Source organism: Physeter macrocephalus, chromosome 18 (genome assembly GCF_002837175.3).
Source record: "Physeter macrocephalus isolate SW-GA chromosome 18, ASM283717v5, whole genome shotgun sequence".
Lineage (NCBI taxonomy): Eukaryota > Metazoa > Chordata > Mammalia > Artiodactyla > Physeteridae > Physeter > Physeter macrocephalus.
Genome location: NC_041231.1, coordinates 35939422 through 35962346, shown reverse-complemented (window position 1 = coordinate 35962346; position 22925 = coordinate 35939422). Strand labels below are relative to the sequence as shown.

Genomic DNA, 22925 nt, shown 5'->3' with positions numbered 1-22925 from the left:
GAGCCTTCAACTGAGCTAAAGACCTGATACAGAGAGGAACTGTCGGGAGAATGTCAGTATAGGTAAAGCGGGGACCATGCCCCAGTATCTATCCCTTGAGAATTTCCTTTTCTCCAACCTCCTCCTCTTGCTGTTGGTTATGGTGAGAGCCAGCGGTTATAAATTATTTGGAATTTCCCTCAGCTTGGTTCCCATTCAAGACTTTAAATTGGGAGTTTTGTTCCTTTTATGACTTCACAATCTTTGGGCAGCCTGCCATTTCTATAACAGGCTCATATGAGTTGTAATATGAGGTGAGGTACCGGGGGAAAAATGCAAACTGATTTCTCCCCTTTCAGACTGAGGAAGTCACCTTGATCTGATTTTTGTAACAAGGCTCAACTTTTACAACTTTGCAGTAGAAGGATGAATACCTGTCTTATTCATCATCATTATTATTTTTTAACTTTTATTCTTAATTATAAAAGGAAAAAAGAACCCTCAAGGGACATAGCCTAGCATGAGAGACAAAAGGCAAAAAGTTGTGGGGTTTTTTTTCTGTTTCTTTAAGAGATCTTCAGTGTCTTGCCTTGTGGGATAATGCCGGTTTACATTATAATAATGCTGTATCTCTTTATGGAATATTTTAAAGCCAATTTAGCTTATTTTCTTACTTGAAACTGTAATTTGTATTAGGCACAGGGCCTGGCACCCAGTAGGCAGCTAGGAAGTTATCTGTTGGATGCCAGAACAGATGAATAAAGTGAGCTTTCAAGTACGTGAATGTCCTAATTTCTGTTTTCCAGGGAAAACACATGTTAATAGGTTTGGGTAAATAAGAGCAGAGCTGGGTCTTCTCCCATCTTCCTCAGTTTCCCCCGCCGAGCAGCGGTACATGCAAGGAGCACCTCCCAGATGCAGGGCCAGGGCCATGATCTTTAGAATCCCCAGTTCCTAGGGTGCAGTAGAGGCTGAGCAAGTCATGGTTGAGACAAAGGAGACTAAAATGATCCAGCTCTGACTCCCGCTTGTACCTCCCAGGTCTTGCGCTGTCACTTTCCATGCTGTCCATTTACCGTGTTCTTCTCCTAGAACCATGGCAGTTTAGGGATCCTGGGAATGATTGGGGCCGTTAGAAGTTCAGAAGCCCTGTTGGGTTCCCCTCCCATACACAGATGCTTACTGGCCGTGTTGCCCGGTGGTGGGTCCTGTCCCTGTGCACAGTCTCCTCATCTGTAAAATGAGAGTCATAACTGTACTTGCCTCATGGAGCTGTCATGACGTAGTGAGTATTCAGAAAAGCAGGGAGGATAAGAGTTTGGGCTCTGGCAACAGAGAGAACTGGGTTTAAATCTAGGCTCTCCTATGTCACTTTTTTATTTATTTATTTTTATTTTTTTATTTTTGGCTGTTGTTGGGTCTTCGTTTCTGTTCGAGGGCTTTCTCTAGTTGCGGCGAGCGGGGGCCACTCTTCATCGCGGTGCGCGGGCCTCTCACCATCGCGGCCTCTCTTGTTGCGGAGCACAGGCTCCAGACGCGCAGGCTCAGTAGTTGTGGCTCACGGGCCTAGCTGCTCCGCGGCATGTGGGATCTTCCCAGACCAGGGCTCGAACCCGTGTCCTCTGCATTGGCAGGCAGATTCTCAACCACTGTGCCACCAGGGAAGCCCTCCTATGTCACTTTTGGCAGATGCCTTCACCTCTGTGAGCCTCTGTTTTCTCATCTGTAAAACGGGACTAACCACAAAAGCCATCCTTATAGAGGGTTGCACGCGGTGATGCATGTGACCCAGAGGAGAGGTCTGGAAGAGAGAGCTGCTGTCATATTTTGGCTGCTGTTGATGTCAGGAGAGGAGGTGCTTAGGAGTCTTTCCCAGTCGTGGTTCCTCCTGCCCTTACTCCTTTCCTGTGGGCTTCCCAGTGGGCTGTGCATGTGTGCACATCATGGACAGTGAGCTGTGTTTCAGATGGGGTGGCCTCGCCACATGACAGACTGAGCTGGAGTTAAAAGGTGACGAGGCCCTCCGTTCACAGCCAGCGTTTATTATTTCAGCTGGACATGTTCTCCGAGTGTTGTGGCTGGAAGCTGTGAGTGAGGGACAGACGCCTCCATGCTGAGGCCTCGGGAGCTCATGCTGGGGTTTACCCGCACCTCCCAGTGGCTGGACTCTGGGCTCCTTGACTCACAGGTCAAGCTCCGGAATCCCTGGGGCCCTTGGCCTGCTGGTCGCCCAGGAGAACCATGAGGCAGCAATGCAACCAGTTAGTGCAGGAACCTGCAGCTTTGGGGTCAAAAAACCTAGTTTAGATACATTTTGGCACACCTTTTTTTTTCCTTTCTAATTAACTATTTAATTAATTACCTTTTGGCTGCGCTGGGTCTTCGTTGCTGTGCGTGGGCTTTCTCTAGTTGCGGCGAGCGGGGGCTACTCTTCATTGTGGTGCGCGGGCTTCTCGTTGCGGTAGCTTCTCTTTGTTGCAGAGCACGGGCTCTAGGTGCGCAGGCTTCAGTAGTTGTGGCTCGCGGGCTCTAGAGCACAGGCTCAGTAGTTGTGGCGCATGGGCTTAGTTGCTCCGCGGCATGTGGGATCTTCCCGGACCAATGATAGAACCCGGACCAATGATAGAACCCGTGTCCCTTGCATTGGCAGGCGGATTCTCAACCACTGCGCCACCAGGGAAGTCCCTCTTTTTTCCTTCTTTCTTTAACCTATCTAACAAGGTTAGATTCCTTTTTCTAACTTTTCAGGGAATTCCCACTAATAGTAAGTAGAAAGAGACTATTTCCTATACCTGTCTCATTTAGTTCAGCAGACTTCGTCACTGGATATAAAGGAATTCTCAAAAGTGGTAACTTTTCAAAAGTGGCATTGAAAAGAAAGCCTACTGGGTGATGCAAATGCAACTTTTTTTTTTTTTTTGGCCACACTGTGCAGCTTGTGGGATCTAAGTTCCCCAACCAGGGATTGAACTTAGGCGCCTCCCCCCTCCCCAACACACACACAGTGGAAGCATGGAGTCTTAACCACTGGATTGCCAGGGAATTGCCATAAATGCAACTTTTAAATAAAGGATACCTCTTAACCAGAAAGTAGGTGTTTGGGATAAATTACAAAACAGGGCACCATCACAGTATCTATGGTCTGAAAGTCCACCAAAAACTCTGTACCAAAATAAAAATAAAATATTCATGAAATAATTTGTTCTAATTATTCTTGGCAGAAGTCCAGCAAATGAGAGAGAACAGAAGCAATAGCTGGCAAAGCAAAAAATTTGAAGTCTGAGGTTATGCATAAGGAATGTGTTATGGACCTATAAACGAAATCTCAAGTCAGGGATTTGGGAATGCTTACTCCATTCTCTTGCAAAGAAATCCCAGCCACCATTCCTCAAGCTGTGCCCAGGGCAGGCATTGCTAATCTGCACAGTAATCTGAGCCTCTCTATTCCCCCTGCCTTGTTTATGGCAGGCATTGGTAATCCATTTCAGCAGTTTCCTCACTGAAACCAGATAGGGCCTCAGAATCTTTCTCAACCCAGTGAAAGAGTTTCACCTCATGTGCCAACACCACTTGCCACCCTTGGTCTATTGTATCAACTCTTGAAAAATTACTAACATGAAAAGGCCTTCCAAATGAACTCTCTTAACTGAACCCTGGCATAGCAATATGTAAAATTTGTTAATTCAAACAGTTCTTTTGTCATCCTTGAGTAGTTCATGAGCAAGGAAAAGAATCGGAAATCCAGCTGATCCCAGTGCCCCGATCCACCCTTATTTTATTGTGGTCTGTATTTTATCTTACTGACAGAAATAAGAATAGGCCCATGTGACTTAAGGTCTTCAAGGCCCAGAACATCCTATTATGGTTAAACTGGCATAATGAAGAGATTTTTAGAAAAATACAGTGGCTTTTTTCAGGCTTCAGGTTGGCGGGGCACCCTATTCTGGGACGCAGGTTCCTTCCATCACCTTGCCTGGCCTCTTTTGGGACAGGTCACAGCTCAGTGACTGCAGTGCCAGGCACTCTGGCTGGCTGTTGTGGGGAGAGTGCTCAGAGGAGGCCCACCCACTGCCCAAGGCCACATGGTGGCACACTTCCTTCTGCTGTCCACTGGTGAGGCAACCACATCACCGAACTGGGGAGACTGCGGGGCCATCTAGCAGGAAGCCACATGCCTGGGAGAAGGGGAGGGAGGGTTTTAGTGGCTAGAGAGTAGACTTTGCTGTGATATCCTTTAGTCATTAGAGGTGTGAGTCACCTGCTTAGAAAAGTCTGTCTTGTCCTCTTTAGCCCTTTGTTGGTTCCAGGCCCTGGAGAGAAGCCTTGAGCCGGAGGGGTAGGGGCAGGGGTATGTGTGGAGAAGTCAGCCTGGCCCCCTTCATCCTGCCAAGGGGTCAAAGTGCACAGTTCATCCCCTGCTGTGTGAATGCAAGGACTGTTGCACCCCCAGAAATGTGACTCCCTTTCTGGGCGGCCGACTGAGATGGTCTTCTGCATGACCTCGGGAACAAGTGGCATCTGGGCTTGGTTTTGTTTTGTTTTTTTTAATAAATTTATTTATTTTATTTATTTATTTTTGGCTGTGTTGGGTCTTTGTTGCTGCGCGTGGGCTTTCTCTAGTTGTGGCGAGCGGGGGCTACTCTTCGTTGCAGTGCACGGGCTTCTCATTGCGGTGGCTTCTCTCGTTGTGGAGCATGGGCTCTAGGTGCGTGGGCTTCAGTAGTTGCGGCATGCAGGCCCAGTAGTTGTAGCTTGTGGGCCCTAGAGTGCAGGCTCAATAGTTGTGGTGCATGGGCTTAGTTGCTCCGCGGCATGTGGGATCTTCCTGGACCAGGGCTCGAACCCGTGTCCCCCTCATTGGTAGGCGGATTCTCAACCACTGCGCCACCAGGGAAGCCCCTTGGCTTGGTTTTTTGTTTAAATAAAATTTATTGATTGATTGATTGATTGATTGATGCGTTGGGTCCTCGTTGCTGCGCACAGGCTTTCTCTAGGTGCTGCGAGCAGGGGCTACTCTTCGTGCAGTGCACGGGCTTCGCATTGCAGTGGCTTCTCTTGTTGCAGAGCATGGGCTCTAGGCATGTGGGCTTCAGTAGTTGTGGCATGCGGGCTCCGTAGTTGTGGTACACGGGCTTAGCTGCTCCGCGGCATGAGGGATCTTCCCGGATCAGGGCTCAATCCTGTGTCCCCTGTGTTGGCAGGTGGATCCTTAACCCCTGAGCCACCAGGGAAGTCCCTGGGCTTGGTTTTGACTGAGAAACTGAGGAAAGTGGTAAACTGTCTCCTTTCAGTTCAGGGTGCCCTCTTGGCTGACAATTCAGCCATAGTTTGTTCAGCTTGGGAAAGGAGGCAGGACGGAGGAAAACTGCCAAACTGACCTGGGATGTCAGTGAGCACCGGGCTGCCGCGTGGTGCTGCGCCAGGTGACGTGCGCGCTGCAGTGCGGGGTTACCTTGGGGCAGCTCAGGAAGCCCCAGTGCAAACTTAGAGGTCACCACCTGTCACTGCTCAGCTTTCCTTTTACCCTCTGCCTTTGTCTTGTTGTCTCAGTGTTGACAAAAGCATGTTGAAGTCACTGGTGGTAAGAATAATAGTAACAATACCAGCATTGAACGAAAACTGACTGAGTGGGGGTCTGAGTGCTGGAGGTGTGTTATCGTACTTAGTCTTCCCAGCAGCCCTGCGCTCCTGTTCCAACATTATCCTCGACTTATAGGCGCCCAGGGGTTGGATGGCTTGGCCAGGGTCCTACAACCAGTGTGGTGGCGTGGAGCCCATACCTGCAGAGCCTGCACCCTAACGACCTCACTTCTCCCGCCTGCCCTCTGTGCCACATGCTGTGTTGCCTGCTGGGGGTGCGGAGGTGACCACAATCTGGAGCAGTTTAAACCCTGTCGGAAAGGGCTGTGCGTGTACTTTTTGCATACACTCTACACAGGCAGCACTGCCCTTCATAGAGCACTGGAGCTCAGCAGGCAGGGACGTGTGCCTGTGCCAGCCTGTCCCCCAAACAGCCAGGTGTCCAGGCTGCGGGATCAGCGGGAAGCTCAATGGTCCGTTTCTGCCTTTGTGCAGCTGACACCTTGAGCAGAGGAGGCAGACATGATAGGTGATTATTTAAATTTTTTTTTTCTGGCCGTGCCACTCGGCTTGCGGGATCTTGGTCCTGGACCGGGGACTGGACCGGGGACTGAACCCAGGCTACGGCAGTGAAAGCGCCAAGTCCTAACCACTGGGCTACCAGGGAATTCCCGATAGGTGATTATTTAAGCACAGCTGTAGTTACACTGAAAGGAGGGCACACAGCCTCGAAGGGGCACTTAAGAGGGGACGGTTCTAGTTTTGCAGGGTTGGCTGTAGAAGAGGCATTAGCCAGCTGGGGAGAGAGTTCTGGGTCAAGTGGGCTGAGGCCAGGGGTCAAGGATGAGCCTGGGGCAAGGTGAAGCTTGGAAGTCAAGGAGGGCCAGTCCCTTGGTTCACGTGGGCTGCTCTTTGTCCCATATTCTCTTTCAGGAGGGTCCTGATAAATTATCAGTAGTTTTGCTCCTGGGCAGTTCTTTGTTCCTCTCCGGGGGTCTCAGGCCTAACCTCTGGAATGAATTGTTTGATTCAGAGAAGTGACATATTGAACATTTTATCCTCCCATTAATTCACAAGGTACTTTCTTACCTTTTGTTTCCTGCTTGCGTACAAACTGGGAATAAAGCTCCTGGGCTTCTGGTTCTAGGAAAGAGTGGCACGTGGCAGGTACTCAGATATTAGGTGAATGAGAAAGGGAGGGAAGGGGGTAGTTAAGCGGCTGCTGTGTGCCAGGCAGTGTGCTTGGCTGTTAGAATTTCCTAGCCCACCTACTCCTTACAGCAGCCCTGTGAAGGTGATGACTGTGAGTATTCCCATTTGGTGAACAAGGGAGAATGAGGCTCAGTGAGGATGAGCAGATTGTAAAGTGGCACACCTAGTTGGGCTGCCGGTTTCAGAGTCCGGTCTTGCGACCAGTCTGCCACACTGCCTCTCAGAGGGTAACAGAGAGAGGACAGGGAGCAGGGTGTGTGGCAGCCTGTTTCCCAGGTGGCCAAGTCATAGTGCAGAGTGTGGCCTTGGTGACTTGTCCCCAGGCACACTGGAAGGAGGTTTCCTGAAACTCCTGCCTCTCCTGGATTCCTACAGCCACATGTTGGCTGCTTCTGACCCAGCAGCCAGCTGCAGTATGACCTGCTGTCCTTAGCCAGGAGAGCAAAAATGAGGGATGGTGTCCCCCCAGGCCTCTTCTCCCAGGCTCCCAACCCCTGACACCCTGGCAACAGCCAGGAGAGAAGGTTGACCCTGTGAATGGAATAGGAGCACCGATAGTTGGGTGGGTCCAGCCCTCCTGGTAAAAGTAGAGAGAGGTAAAAGATCACCATCTCTCTTACCTGGCGGGGAACTTGTCCACAAAGGAGATGTTTCTAAGATGCTGCTGAAGATTGCCTAGAAGCAGCTGGTTTCCACCCTCATACTTGCGCCCATTCCAGAATGCTGCTTAACAGGACTGGGAAACTCATGTGCTGAAATGATGTGAAAACACCCCATCCTAGAATCTGTAATAGCTTGAATTAACTTTCTAGCTGTTGGAGGGGAAAAAAAGCCATTGCCCTCACTTGTATGCAACTTGGGCTAATTTTAATTAGTTCCAGAAGGTGTGTGTGGTTTGAGGGCCCGTGTTGTCCGGAGCCCGGACCAGTTACATGGGGATTGTGATTGGTTGAATTTGGGGAGGAGAAGCTTGTGGCCAGATTCCAACCCACTGACAATCTAAGCAGATTCTAGGAGGTCGGGCAGGCATGGTGGGCGTTGGCTTATTTTATTCCTGAAAGAGGCCCTCAGTAACTCAGGAGGTGGAATCCTGCCCGAGAGGCTTCCAGCTGACCTGGCCTTTTCCTCCTTCCGTCTCTGCTCCATGTTTACACTCGACATAAACATCACAGAGCACGCTCACGGCTGAAAATTCTGTAGTCTGCTGTGATGGTTACACATGGACGTTGTGATGCTGTGTAGCATTTCATTTTCAAGGCTCAGGGAGCCTCCTACTTCATATGGGTGGGAATGGGGAGGCCTTTTGGGCAAGTCGCCATCTTTTTATTGTTCCAAGAGCTTGGTGAAGCATTTGAACTTTCACCTGTCAAAGTCACTTTTGGAATGAGGACAGCTTCTTAGAATAGTAGAATGAAAGTATCATTTATCCCAATGAGACCTTAATGGGGGCTTTCCCATTTGGACACCCACCTTGAATTCATTGGAAACAGAAGTTCTGGGCATTGTATGTTTCATAAATTTGGCTCAGACTTTTACTGGGTCATATTTCCCCCAAATCTTTTTGAAAAAGACTCATGTCTCATTCCTTTAAACCAACATGTGTAAGCTGGGTAAAAATAGAGCAAACTGGTTTCACGTTTTGATTTATGGACGAAATCTGCAAGTTTGCCTTCGAAAAGCATTTTAAACATAACTCAGGGAAGTTTGAGCCTTGCGGACTGATGCCTGTGGCTGGATGAGACTCTGGCCTGTTCAGATTCTGCCTGGTGCAAGACCAGACGTGGCCAGGTCCACCCCTTACCCGGATTAGCAATAAGCATGCACACGCTCTGCTTCTCCCCTTATCTCCCCTCACCCTTCTGAAGACTGCTCTTCTCCCCTTAGGCTGAATAAAGGAAACTGGCATGGAAAATGGTTTGATGTGGAATTTTTTTTTTACCATCGGTAGGTAGTAACTCAGTAATCAATAGCACTTTAAAGACACACTCGTAACAGGACATCTAATCCTAAAATTTCAGGCACGGTCAAGGACTGTCAGCTGGTCTAGCAGAATGAATTCCTTGGATACCTGTATTCTGTGCAGGGGTTCAGTGTTTCGTGTACATCACTACTCCTTTGACCACAGGACCTCAGAAGCAGTGCTGGCTTCATGGTTGCACGACCTGGGCAGCTATACAGAGCCCTGTGTTCAGGGGGGTTCTGTGTGCTTGGTTTAATGCTCTGCTGTTGCCGTCTTGAAATTCTTAATACTTTTTGGACAAGGAATCCTGTATTTTCATTTGTCACTGGGCCCCGTGAGTTATGCAGACAGTCCTGCTTAAAAGTTAGCTATACAGTTCATTATGTAGAAAATCCCTGGGCACCTTAACTTTGAATGAGGATTGCTCGAATTTAGTGTGTCTGACCTGCCAGTTCATGATAATCTTTATACTGTCCAGTTTTACATGATCAAGTTTTGTTATGACTGACCTGCAACTGTGAAATTATCTTTGATTTCTGTGGGTTTGGGTGTGGGCTCTTAGGAGGGTTTTTTTTTCTTATAAGAGGACATAACAATAAGCAGGTTGATTTTTTTAAAAAGCCCCACCCTTTCAGTATTGAATGGCATGCCATTTACTCCTTAACAGCATGTGAGTTTATTTTTCATTTGGTTGTAGCTGGGTTTCATTAAGTGCAGTTTGACGTGTGTTTAACCAACATTCAGGTGGCTTGTGGTGGGTGGGTGGGAAGGAGGGACAGGGCGTGGGGAGCTGCAAGATGAAGAAGGCTCAGTTACTCCCCGTCAGGAGCTCGCAGCCCTGGAGTGGGGGGTGGGGAGAGGCTGAGGAATGAATGGTTGTTGTCATGAGAGGACCCTGGTGTGGTTACACAAAGGCTGGTGGGAGTGAAGTACACCATCTGTTAGATCTGGCCCTTGAATGATGATCTGGGGTTTGTCCTGCAGGAGGATGGGGTGAAAGGCCTTGTCATCATAGGGAGTACAGAAGAGGTGGAGAAGTCCAGGGGGTTCACAGCAAGATGTGCTCCAGGAGTGGGGAGTCTGGAATGTGGAGTGTGGTGGGTGGCAGTGACAAGGGTGGAAAAGCAGGCCGGGTGGAGGTTGTGTAGGTCTCTCAAGGTGCTGCATGTCTAAAGAGTTCAACTTTGGGCAGCAGGGACCATTGGTGAATTGGGAAGCACAGGGGTACCTGACTAGAAGGATGGTTCTCAGGTTATGTGAACAATGATGGAGCTTCACGGCTGTTGAGGAAGCAGAGAGGGGAGGAGGGGTCACATATTTTGGGGGAGAGTGTAGAAAAGGATTTGCCAAGAGGTAGGGAGAGAATTGTGGGAACTGCTCTAGGGCTTTGGAGGAGGAGTCTAAGATGATTCTGACATTTTCACCTTGGGGTCCTGGCAGAATGGGGGGTTGTAACAACGGTTGTTTAGGGTGTAGGAAATGGAGAGACAGACAGAAAGGCATATCTTGGAGATAATGTTTGAATTTTGATGGGTGTAGATGGAGGTTGGAAAGAGGACAGAGAGCCACAGGGAAGCCAAGGGGAGTGGGAAGTAGAAACCAGTGGCAGTGAGAGTTCCAGAAGGGGCTGGCCAGTGGCAGGGCATGTCCTTTTAAGCTGGGAGATGACTAGAAAAGGGGCCATGGCTTTGTCCAGTCACTTATCCTCCTGGCAACACTTTGCCCAATTAGATTAGCTTAACTGTTAGTTAAGCTAAGTAACAGTCTTCTTTTATGAATGACTAACTTGTCAGAGAAGTAAGATGAAAATGATGGATAACACCCAGTATTTGTGAGATCTGAGAGAAAATGACCTCTTCAACATGTAGATGGGGGTGTAAACAGAAACAACTTTTTATAGGGAAAGGATATCTAGGACATAGTGATTAGTGAAAAGAAAGATTTCAAGACTGATCATATAGTATAATATAAATTATATTATAGTATAATATACTATAATTTATAGTATAATATAAATTCCGGCAGCAAACAGATGCACATATGTGTGCACACAATCTGGTTGACAGTATACTGCCAGGTTAACAGGTGGTTATCTCTGGAATGCAGCCACCTCTTGTTATTATCTATATTTCTGAAATGATTTCTTGAAATTAAAAAAAAAACCTCTTTTTATTATGGAAAATTTCAAATGCATGTAAAAATAGAGACAGTGCAATGATGCGTTTTCATGGACTTGTAATCCAATGACACTGATTAACAGCGTTTTGGAATCTTACTTCATCTCTTCGCCTCCTGAAATATTTTGAAGCAAATGCCAGCATTGCATCCCTTCACTCTCATATAGCTCAGTGTGGTTCTCTAACAGTTGAGGACTCCATTTACTTTCTTACAAAGAGTGTGATTCATACCTGTGCAACCCAGATGTTGACCAGGCCTGTGTCTCTCTGCTCAGACAGCAAAGCCATCGTGGACGGGAACCTGAAGCTCATCTTGGGCCTGGTGTGGACGCTGATCCTCCACTACTCCATCTCCATGCCTGTGTGGGAGGATGAAGGGGACGACGATGCCAAGAAGCAGACGCCAAAGCAGAGGCTGCTGGGGTGGATTCAGAACAAGATCCCCTACTTGCCCATCACCAACTTTAACCAGAACTGGCAAGATGGCAAAGCCCTGGGAGCCCTGGTAGACAGCTGTGCTCCAGGTAAGTGCCCATGGCTGCCTGAGCCATCCCTTCCAGAGGGGTGGGGCGTGTGGACCCCTAAACCTCTTGGTTTTTGGTGAGAAAGCCAGGTTTGCTGTGATTGGTGTATTTCTCCTGGTTTTTAGCCCATTGTAAGATAACTAAAGGAACTAAAAATGGCTCCGTTTGCGTTTCTGATGGCAGGTCTTATAGGTCCGTCCATAGACTTGTTTGAGCATTGAATTATTTACCCAAATTCTGAATGAAGGTCTTCATGCTCGGAGCAGAACTTGAGTTGGCTTCCAGACCCCAAGTCCTGCTTCTCCTCCCTCTTTCCACAGTTGGTGCCTAGTTTCCCATTGGCTTCAACATGTGCCCTATTAGGTGGTTTGGCATGAAAATCTAAAAACATTTATTGAGTGGAAAGTACCCGTCTTTGTCAACCACTGGGTTGACTATATATGGCTTTCTCTGCCCTTTTCTTTCTGCATTGCTGTGAAATAGTGCTTGGTCAGGATCCAGTTGGAGCCTTTTCCACCCTTGATGGGCTCCTCTTTTCTGAGTGGTTGAATGTACCCCAAGGTAATAATTATCCTCACTGGAGGGTTTAGATTGATGGGTAGAGTTTGCTGATACTCTCAATAGAAAAACCAGAGCCTGTGTTTATGTGCACCTCCAAAATTGTTTTAAATAAAAAATCTGCCCTAATAATCATATTTTCCATTTACTGATTGCTCTGTATATGCTGAGCACATTGGTATTAAGTAAGCTAGTGGTTCTCAACACGCTCAACTAGCTGGTGTCAACTGGATAGGGAAGGAGGGCTGGCCCTAGGCCCCAGTCTTCCTTGAGAGCCTGTAAGCTGGTGTCATCCAGAAGTAACTCAGAGCTCAGCATTAGTTCATTTCCCAGTGCCCTCTTTCTTGCTTCCATGCAAAAACACATTTTAGGGTGCCTCTTTCCTGTTTAAACCTGGGGATTTTTACTCCAGCCCTATACTTCTTGTGGTTACAAAGGTTTTTGAGATAATTCTAGATTTAGGCCTTTGAGCAAGTGAATGTTGTAAGTACACAGGATGCTAGTTCAGTCTTTTAGATATGTCCAGGATTGGGATTGTGATATTGTAACTTATAATACGAAATATATGTTTGGTCTTTGTCCCCTTTCCTGGTACAGAGCTCCTAAAAAAACCTTGGAATTTACTAAGCTAAAAGAGCTGTGGTAGTGGTGTCGTTCAGCCATGCCTGAGTTAATGAGGTGACTTTTGGAATGCCCCAAAGGATGGGGGCTGGATGTCGGGGGAACCAATCAGTGATTAGAGGGTTGGAACTTTCTCCCCTGTCCCCTGACTTCCAGGAAGGGGAAAGGGGATAGAGGTTGAGTTAACCACTAATGGCAGGTGATTTAATCAGTCCAGCCTGCGTAATGAAGCCTCCATAAAAATCCCTGAGCTACAGGGTTTGGGGAGCTTCCGGTTGGTGAACATGTGGTGGTCCTGGGGGTGGTGGTGTGCCTGAAAGGACATGGAAGCTCCTTGCCCCTTCTCCCACCTTGCCCTATGTATCTCTTCCATTTAGTAAAATCCTTTTATAATAAACCAGTGACCCAGTAAGTAAACTGTTTTCCTCAGATCTGTGAGCCACTCTAGGAAACAATCCAACCTGAGGAGGGGGTTGTAGGAACCTCTGATTAGTAGCTGGTTGGTCAGAAGCCCAGGTGACAAACCTGGACTTGTGATTGGGCTCTGAAGTTGGGGTTGGGGGAGTCTCGTGGGACTGAGCCCTTAGCCTGTGGGTTCTGATGGTGTTTCCAGATAGATACTGTCAGAATTAAGTTAAATCATAGCACACACAGCTGATGTCAACCCCACACATTTGGTGACCAGAGCACAGGAGTGTGAGTGTGATGTGTCAAAAAAATCTCTCCTGCAAAAAGGTACCAGGCCCAAATGGTTTTCCAGGCTTTGTTTGTTCATTTATTTACGCCACACCCTTAAGGAATGGATAAATTCCTATCTGAATGCAAGAAGATAACAGCCTGAAGAAGTTTCAGCTCAGGCAGAATAGTTTCTACCTTGGCATACTCATATCTGTGATACTTTTGGCTCACTCATATCTGTGATACTTTTGGCCCATAAAGCATACAGTTCACAAAGATTTTTGGAAGAAACTGTTCTCTCAAGAGACTGAGTGAGTGTAGTTTAGGCACCTGGTTTCCTTTAACCTCTTCAGTCAGTTAATACTAATAGCATCTTTTGTGTGATGTTAACAGGTCTGTGCCCAGACTGGGAATCCTGGGATCCACGAAAGCCTGTGGATAATGCGCGAGAAGCCATGCAGCAGGCAGACGACTGGCTGGGTGTCCCACAGGTATGTGTAGAAGCATGCGTGTCCCACGAAGCTGTTTACCCTGATGCTCTGTGGATGCTTTTGGGTCTGGCAGGCAGTTGGACCTCCTCAGTGGTCAGCTTTCAATGAGCATTGTCTGTGGCCGTCTCCCGTCTTCCTCAGTTTACCCATATTAATAGGTTCTCATTGACTTAGGTGCTTGTAGATCCCCTAAAGATCTTCACTGTCACATGTGACAGATTTTCTAGTATTTTTAAAAAAATATTTATTTTATTCATTTATTTATTTATTGGGTTGTGCCTGGTCTTAGCTGCAGCAGGCGGGCTCCTTAGTTGTGGCTCACTGGCTCCTCAGTTGTGGCATGTGAACTCTTAGTTGCGGCATGCATGTGGGATCTAGTTCCCTGACCGGGGATTGAACCTGGCCCCCTGCATTGGGAGCACAGAGTCTTAACCACTGTGCCACCAGGGAAGTCCTGAATTTTCTAGTATTTCTGTTCCAAAGATCACAAAGGCCATGTCTGGATGCCAGACTGCAAATGTGGACCTTAACCATAAGAAATTGCCAATATTTGACCATTTTTAACCTATTAAACATTTTTTTAAATCCAATATCTTCAAGAAAGTCACTTAGAACTTTTTAAGAAATTTAAACCAGGATAACTCGCCATTAATGGAAAGTGTTTAAGAATTCATATTGCTCATAATCCTAACAAAGGAATATAACAACAGAACTTGGAAATTGAATATGTCTTGGATACCATCTACAGTAGCCACGTTGCTTAGTTGAGGTCCAATCTTCTAAGCCCTTCCAAGGAGTTTAAATAGCAACCCCTGACACCATGACTCCCATGTTCAAAGACTCGGTCAAGGAAAGTTGTGGGTAGCCAGTGCCAGGGGATGGATGACCTCATTACAGGCTCCATTAAAGTCTTGAGTTGGTATTCAGAGCTGAGTTCAGTATATTTGTAACAGGATCCCTTGGGAGGTAGAAAATCTTGCCTGTATTTCTTTGGTTTGGTTTTGGCATCATGTCTCTTCTCCAAGGCCCATTCCTTGGCTCTTCCACCCTCAGGAAGTGGTATGATATGTTTTTCATCTCCCCTTAAACCAAAACCCATCTCCTTTTGGCATTCATGTGATGTTGGCAGTGTGTAGAGTTGTTGAAGGAGCTGCATAGGAGAAATGCCAATTCAACGTACATCCTACATTTTACAAAACATATTGGAGGTGACTGTACAAACCCAAATAGCTGTTTTGTTGCTGCAGGCTAATTATCAGAATGTTTCCTCTTTTCTTTTTTACCATGGAGTGGGGGAAGCTGGGTACATATGTTGTTTATCTGCATTCGGTTGACCTGTTCATGAGACAGCCTTCTGTTCATCTGAGGAGGTGTGGCTTACCTCTTGGTGGCAGGAGAAGTTTTTGTGCTGTTTAGGGCTGGGTCAGCTGGTGGAACTGGGACTCTGACACCTTCAGGGAGGCCACTTGTCCAGCACAGGTCAATTCTTGCTCCTAAGCTGAATGTCAGGAGAAAATTTCCCCTTTCCTATTTTTTAAATGGCTTTTAATGTATTGAGACCTGTCTTAACTCAGGCTGCTATAACAATACCATTGACTGGGTGGCTTAAACAACAGACATTTGTTTCTCAGTTCTAGAGTTCGGGAATTCCAAGATCAAGGTGCCAGGAAATTTACTTCTTGGTGAGGGCTCTCTTCCTGGCTTGCAGACAACTGCAAACTGCCTTCTGGCTGTGTCCTTACACTGAGGTGGAGAGAGAGTGAGCTCTGGTCTTTCTTCCTCTTCTTATAAGGGCACTAATCCCATCATGGGAGCTCCACCCTCATGATCTCATCTCATCTAGATCTACTTACCCCCAAAGGCCCTACTTAATACCATCACACCAGGGATTAGGGTTTTAACATATGAATTTGGGGAGGACAAAAACATTCAGTGTATTACAGGAGCACATATCTAATATGTCATTGTGTTATCTCTTTTTGGTTTTATTTTTATTTTTTTATTAGTAGCTGAGTCAATAGAAATGCAGACAATGGATAAAAGAGCAAAGAAAAAGGCCAGTTTATCTATGCACTTTTTGGTAATATGCTTTAATGCCACGTGTTCTTACTTCTTCTTCCTTACTTGATATAGCTTATCTTTTCTGGAAAGAGGAGTGAGTGGCCTTTTTTTTTTTCCAGGGTGGGGAGGTATGAACCTCTGGAAATTACATATAGAATTGTCTGGAGAGGGTCCTCAGCTTCCAAAGGGGATGGTGACACTTCTAAAAGGTTAAAAAAAAACAACTGATTTTGGCATGCCAGTTTGATGTAGTTTCACTTTATTGAGAGTAGTGTTTGCTTTAAGAGATTTTTGCAAAAACTTCTGTACTTGCAAAGTGATATGTTCTGGGTGTTCATCTACCATGTCGTTATTCTAGGTCATCACTCCTGAAGAAATTATTCACCCGGATGTGGATGAGCACTCGGTGATGACTTACCTGTCCCAGTTCCCCAAAGCCAAGCTCAAGCCAGGGGCTCCTCTTAAACCGAAACTCAACCCCAAGAAAGCCAGGGCCTATGGCAGAGGTAAGCACTGGTCATGTTGGATTTGAGGCTTGTCCTCTAGTCTTGATTATTGAGAATCAAGAATGTATAGGTTTCATACTTAAAGACACCCCAGGCCTCATTTGTCAGATGTTTTCTACCTAAAGGTCCATTTGTTTATGACCATCTTTTTCTGCCTTGTGAATTTAGGCTTTCAGAAATGCTGCTGCTTTAATGTGATGGAGACTGATGAGTTTGTTGCTTTGTGACTTGGGTGCAGTAACCCTGGGATGAAGAAAGGACTATTGTTCCCATTTCTCAGATGAGGAATCAGAGGCCCAATCCAGAGCAAAGGGGAGGTCGGGGTGGAAGAAGGAGAGGGTGGGGGAGGTCCCCCAGATTACCACAGTGGGGTGGGGCAGGAGCCTGGGTCTTCTAACTGCTGGTTCATTTCTCCTTCGGTTACGCTAAAGCTGCTGCAGGTTTCCAGATGCAGTGGGAGCTATTGTTAACCCCTGGCAGATACTTCCTTGCTAAGACATCCTGTTTATGATCTCCCAGCCAGCTGCCAAGGAGTGTTCTGCTCAGAACGTTAGAGTGGGTCAAAGGCATTTTGAGGAATTTGGTTTTCTGGTTGGCACCTGACTTAAAAGCACATCAGCTTTTTTAAAGAGAACAGTTGCATTTCAGCCCAGTGTGGATTCTGGTAAAGATTAGTACAGCAAGATATAATTTGTTCCCTTTTCTGTGGCAAGGGGGAAGAGTGCATTCTATTTCTTAATTTTCATAATTACAGTTAGGATAACATTTACACACACAAAGTATTTTGTATGTCCTCTCCTAGAATCTACAGTTCTTAACATTCTAATGTGGTCTTTCGCCCCATGTGTGTATGTGTGTGTGCATGTGTGTGATTGTTGAATTATTTGAAAATAATTTGCTGGCATGGTAACAATTCACTCCTCAGTGCGTCAGCCAAGTCTCTCGTAAGAATAGGACATCCTCTTTTGTAACCACAGTATTCATTATCACACATAAGAAAATGAACAATAATTTCATAACAACTAATATCCAGTTTATATTCAAATTTCTCTCTTGTCCTACGATTGTCTTTTACAGTTTTTCTCGTTTTACAAACCAATATCTGATTAAGATTCACTTTCTGCATTTGCTTGTTATTTTACCTTAGACTCTTAATCTAGGAGAATTTCTGCTTTCTTGTTTTTTTTTAAAATGACATTGACTTTGTAAACATCCAGAGCTCTTGTCTATCTACACATTCCCTTTGAAGATAGCATCGCCCTATTTGGCATCAGCTTAGTCTTTTTTTTTTTTTGGCGTGCCATGAGACATGCAGGATCTTAGTTCCCCAACCAGGGATAGAACCCATGCCCCCTGCAGTGGAAGCGCGGAGTCTTAACCACTGCACTGCCAAGGAAGTCCCAGCATCAGCTTAGTCTTGAGATGACACACGACCAGGACAGTAGTTCTGACTGTGTGCTGTTCTCAGCCTCAGTATCCAAGTCCTTCTCATCTGTCTTTTTAGTATGATTTAGACCAGAGGACAGGTAGTTCTGGGAGAGACCCACTTGCCATTTGAAGTCCTTTTGGCAGTGAGCTGGGGTCTGTGCAATCATTTTTGTTATATGGAGACTGAGGACTTCGTTTGAAGCCCTCACCGCAATGCAGTCAATGGAAGGTTGGCATGTCCACACTTGCTTTAAAAGTGCTTCTCTAAGCTATAACCAAAGACGGTGACTGGAATAAGGAATCTGATTTGAAAGGTTATTCTTCCTTAAAGGTAAAAAAAGCTGCAAACAGCCAAATCTCCTGTCAACAAAATTGGTCAAATGGATTGAATCTAATCAAGGCATAAAGTGCTTGTTTGCAATAACCTTATCGCTGGCTGTCATGTTTCCCCATTGTTAATGTGAAACGGTTTCCTTTCACCATGCTGTTTTCTAGAAAATGACCTCTTGCTGCAGTCGAGGAATGTGGCTAGTCATTGCCATTTCCTTCATCTGCCTCTTTGTAAGTTTTATGCACTTAGGTAGGAAACATATACACACCCATATGTATGCATATGTGTGTATTCTTTGCATTTTTTTGTTGTGGTAAAATACGTATAACACAACATTCACTAATTTAACTATTTTTAGATGTACCATTCAGTGTCATTAAGTACATTCATATATTCACTGTGTTGTGAAACCATCACCACTATTCATCTCCAGAATTTTTGCATCTTCCCAAACTGAAACTCTGTATCCATTAAACAGTAACTCTCCATCCCCACCTCCCACCAGGCCCTGGCAAGCACCGTTCTACTTTCTGTTTCTATGAATTTGCCAACTCTAGGTACGTCATAAGTGGACTCATACAGTATTTGTCTTTTTGTGTTAGGCTTACTTCATGTAGCGTGGTGTTTTCAAGGTTCATCCACGTGTTGCATGTATCAAAATTTCATTCCTTTTTAAAGCTAAGTAATACTCCATTGTATACATATTCCACATTTTGTTTATCCATTTTTCTGTCAGTGGACATTTGGGGTTTCTACCTTTTAGCTATTGTGAATAATACTGCTGTGAACATGGGTATATAAGTATCTGAGTCCCTACTTGCAGTTTTGGGGGGATATACCTAGAAGTGGGTTGCTGGATCATATGGTAATTCTGTGTTTAATTTTTTTTTTTTTTTTTTTTTTTTTTTTTTTTTTGCGGTACGCGGGCCTCTCACTGTTGTGGCCTCTCCCGTTGCGGAGCACAGGCTCCGGACGCGCAGGCTCAGCAGCCATGGCTCACGGGCCTAGCTGCTCCGCGGCATGTGGGATCTTCCCGGACCAGGGCACGAACCCGTGTCCCCTGCATCGGCAGGCGGACTCTCAACCACTGCGCCACCAGGGAAGCGTCAATTTTTTTTTCTTTTTAAGTAGGAAGACAAAATGGTCATTTTAGGCAGCAGGGCCACATGTGAGGCCACATGGGCAGCACCTTAGATATTACGTTGTCCATGATGAGACAAGGGGAGGGACAATATGTTCTCTCCTATGTGGCACATTGTTTTATTTCTGCCAGTAGATCCAAGGCATAGAGAACATTTCATCTTCTAGTTTCTAAAATGGTTGGTAGGTTTGTTTTATTTTATTTATTTGTTTATTTATTTTTATAAATATGTACTCTTTTTTAATTAATTAATTAATTTAGTTATCTATTTTTGGCTGCGCTGGGTCTTGGTTGCTGCGTGTGGGCTTTCTCTAGTTGCGGCGCGCAGGCTTCGCGTTGTGGTGGCTTCTCTTTTTGCAGAACACGGGCTCTAGGCATGCGGGCGTCAGTAGTTGTGGCTCGCCGGCTCAGTAGTTGTGGCCACGGGCTTAGTTGTTCCATGGCATGTGGGATTCCCGGACTAGGGATCGAACCTGCGTCCCCTGCTTTGGCAGGCAGATTCTTAACCACTGGACCACCAGGGAAGTCCCTGTTGTATTTTATTTTGGATGTTGATCAGGTTGCAGTTACCGGCCAGTTAGCATTTGCAGATCCATTCACTGAGACCCATTAACTGAAAGGAGAGAGGGCCAGGGTGAGGTAAATCTACAGCCACAAACAGGTCTTTGTGGTGGGCTCCCTTGTGGAGCTCGGTATGTTGAAAGCGTGCATCCATGAGCTAGGCAGAAACCTTTAATGAAACCTGTGTTCTATATGGAGCAGTCACTGCATAGTGAGCCCTCAGCACGCTTCTGAGTTCTGAGTAATCCTAGGGAACAGTTGTTTCTCTGCATAGTAAGCATTAGCTCCAAGGGAGTTTACAGAGTGTGGAATGTGGTTCAGCCTCTAACCAACCATGGTTAACCAGGGTAGACAAGCCCAGTCCCCGGCTTTGGACAGTGTGCAGAGTAGGTCGTTCCTCAGGCTGTCAGAGTCAGATGGAGCGGGTATTTATAAATATTTAAATCTTTTTGTTAAATGACCCAATCATTATGTAAATTTTAAGCAAAAGAAAAATGTAGAGGGACTTCTGGTGGTCCAGTGGTAAAGAACCTTCCTTCCAATGCAGGGGACGTGGATTCGATACCTGGTAAGGGAACTAGGATCCCACACGCCGCAGGGCAACTAAGCCCACGTGCCACAACTAGAGAGAAGCCTGTGCGCCGCAACAAAGATCCCACGTGCCTCAACTAAGACCTCATACAGCCAAAAATAAATTAAATAAATAATAAATAAATCTTTAGGGACTTCCTGGGGGTGCAGTGGTTAAGAATCCACCTGCCAATGCAGGGGACATGAGTTCGAGCCCTGGTCCAGGAAGATCCCACATGCCGCGGAGCAACTAAGTCCATGCACCACAACTACTGAGCCTGCGCTCTAGAGCCTGCAAGCCACAACTACTGAAGCCCATGCTCCTAGAGCCCGTGCTCTGCAACAAGAGAAGCCAGTGCAATGAGAAGCCCGTATACCACAACCAAAAATAAATAAATTAATTAAATAAATTTTAAAAAAATTGGAGGTATTTCTTTCCAGCCATTTTTCTATGCTGAAATGAGTTCAGACTCTATATTTTCTTCAATTTGTATTTCTTACCTAACAGGGTATGAACATTATCTTGTTATATGACAATCTATCACCAATTTTTCTTAAACTAGGTTATTTATTGGAAACCTAATGTTAATCCAGGTATAGTAACAAATGACCCAATGTCTTCAACAGATCGATGGCTGAAAACTTCCCAAATTTGCCAAAAAACATAAACCTACAGATTCAAGAAGCTGAGCTAAACCCAAGCAGGATACACACACACACACACACACACACACACACACACACACACACACACACACACACACACACCAAGCCACATCTTAGACAGACTTCAAGAAACTAGACAATACAAGCTTGAAAGCAGCAGGAGAGAAATGACATCTTATGTATGGTAGAAAAATAGAATGACAGATTTCTCATCAAAAATCACAGAGGCCAGAAGGAAGTGACACAACGTTTTTCACGTGCTGAAGGAAAATAATTGTCAACCCAGAATCCTATATCCAGGGATAATATCCTTCAGGAATGAAGTGGAAATAAGACATTCTCAGATAAAGGAAAACTAAAATCACTTGTTATGGGCATATCCCCTAGAAAGATTGGTAAAGGAAATTCTCTGGACAGAAAGGAAACAATGAAAGAAGGAATTTTGGAATAATAGGAAGAGAGAACGTGATAAGCAAAAATATAGATAACTATAATAGACTTTCCTCAAAAACCACAAACTACCAATACTCAGCCAAGATGAGATAGATTACCTGCATGGTCCTATATCCATTAAATAAACCAAATTTGTAATTTGAAAGATCTTGGGAAAGAAATCTTGGCCCAAATGATTTCACTGGAGAATTCTACCATACATGTAAAGAAGCATTAACACCAAATCTATACAATCTCTTCCAGAAAATATGAGAAGGGAATGACTTCCCAATTCATTTTATCAAGCTAGTTTTGCTCTAATAACAAAATCAGACAATGGCAGTGCCAAAAAAGAAACTACAGACCAGTATCACTCATGAGTATAGACGTAAAAATCCTCAATAAAATGTGAGCAAATAAAATTCAGCAATATTTAGAAAGAATTATATACATCATGACCAAGTAGGGTTTATTCCAGGGATGCAAGGCTGACTCATTATTAGAGAATCAGTCAACATATATTAACAGGCTAAAGAAGAAAAATCACGTGATCATATCAATTGACACAAAAGACATTTGACAAAATTCAGTGGCCATCCATGATAAGAACTCAGAAAAAAGAGGAATAGAGAAGAACTTCCTCAGTTTGAAATTTGAGTAGCCACCCCAAAAAAACCTACAGCTAACATTATAATAGTGAAAGACTGAACGTGTTCCCTAAGATTGGGAACAAGGCAAGGATGTCCATTTTCACCACTGTTTTTCAACATAATGATGCAGATTTTAGCCAGTCTAGTCAGGCAAGAAAAGGAAATAAAAGACGTACATATTGGAGAGCAATAAATAAAATGTCCCTATTTGTAGATGACATGATTGTCTATGTAGAAAACCATAAAAAATCTACCCCCATCCCAATCTCCTTGAACAAATGAGTTCAGCATGGTCACAGGATGTTAGGATCGGCATGTAAAAATCCACTGTATTTCTGTCTACCAGAATGAACACGAGGATACTGAAATTAAAAATACCTTGCCATTTACAATTGCTCGAAAAAAAAAACCTGAGAAATAGGTGGAAATGTAATAAAACATGATAGTAGTTATATGCTGAAAACTACAAAAACACTGATGAAGAAGTCAAAGAAGATCTAAAAAATGGAGAGATACACTGTTTTCATGCATTGAAAAAGTAAAGATGTCATTTCTCCCCAAATTGTCATATAACTTTAACACAACTGATATTAAAATCCCAACAAGATTTTTTTTAATAAATATAGAAAAGACTATTATTTTAAAACATGGAAAGACAAAAGAACTGTAGTAGGGAAAGCAATTTTGAAAAAAAAAAAAAGTGGGAGGAATCAGTCTACCTGCTCTCAAGACTTATTATAAAGCTACAGAAATCAAGATTATGTGATATTGGTGGAGGGATAGACACATAGATCAATGG

General features: G+C 45.1%; 1 protein-coding gene across 7 annotated transcripts in view; it reads left to right on the top strand.

Annotated features, from left to right (window-relative positions):
* The first annotated feature begins 11188 nt into the window (after positions 1-11188).
* The window catches only part of FLNB (filamin B), a 96711-nt gene continuing 84974 nt past the window's right edge, over positions 11189-22925 (top strand). For all 7 annotated transcript variants that reach the window (XM_028478542.2, XM_055079555.1, XM_055079554.1 and 4 more), the window contains exons 1-3: positions 11189-11432; positions 13683-13780; positions 16200-16347. In XM_028478542.2, the coding sequence (XP_028334343.1) occupies positions 11264-11432; positions 13683-13780; positions 16200-16347 (415 nt within the window). In that variant the 5' untranslated portion in view covers positions 11189-11263. The remainder of the gene's footprint in view (positions 11433-13682; positions 13781-16199; positions 16348-22925) is intronic.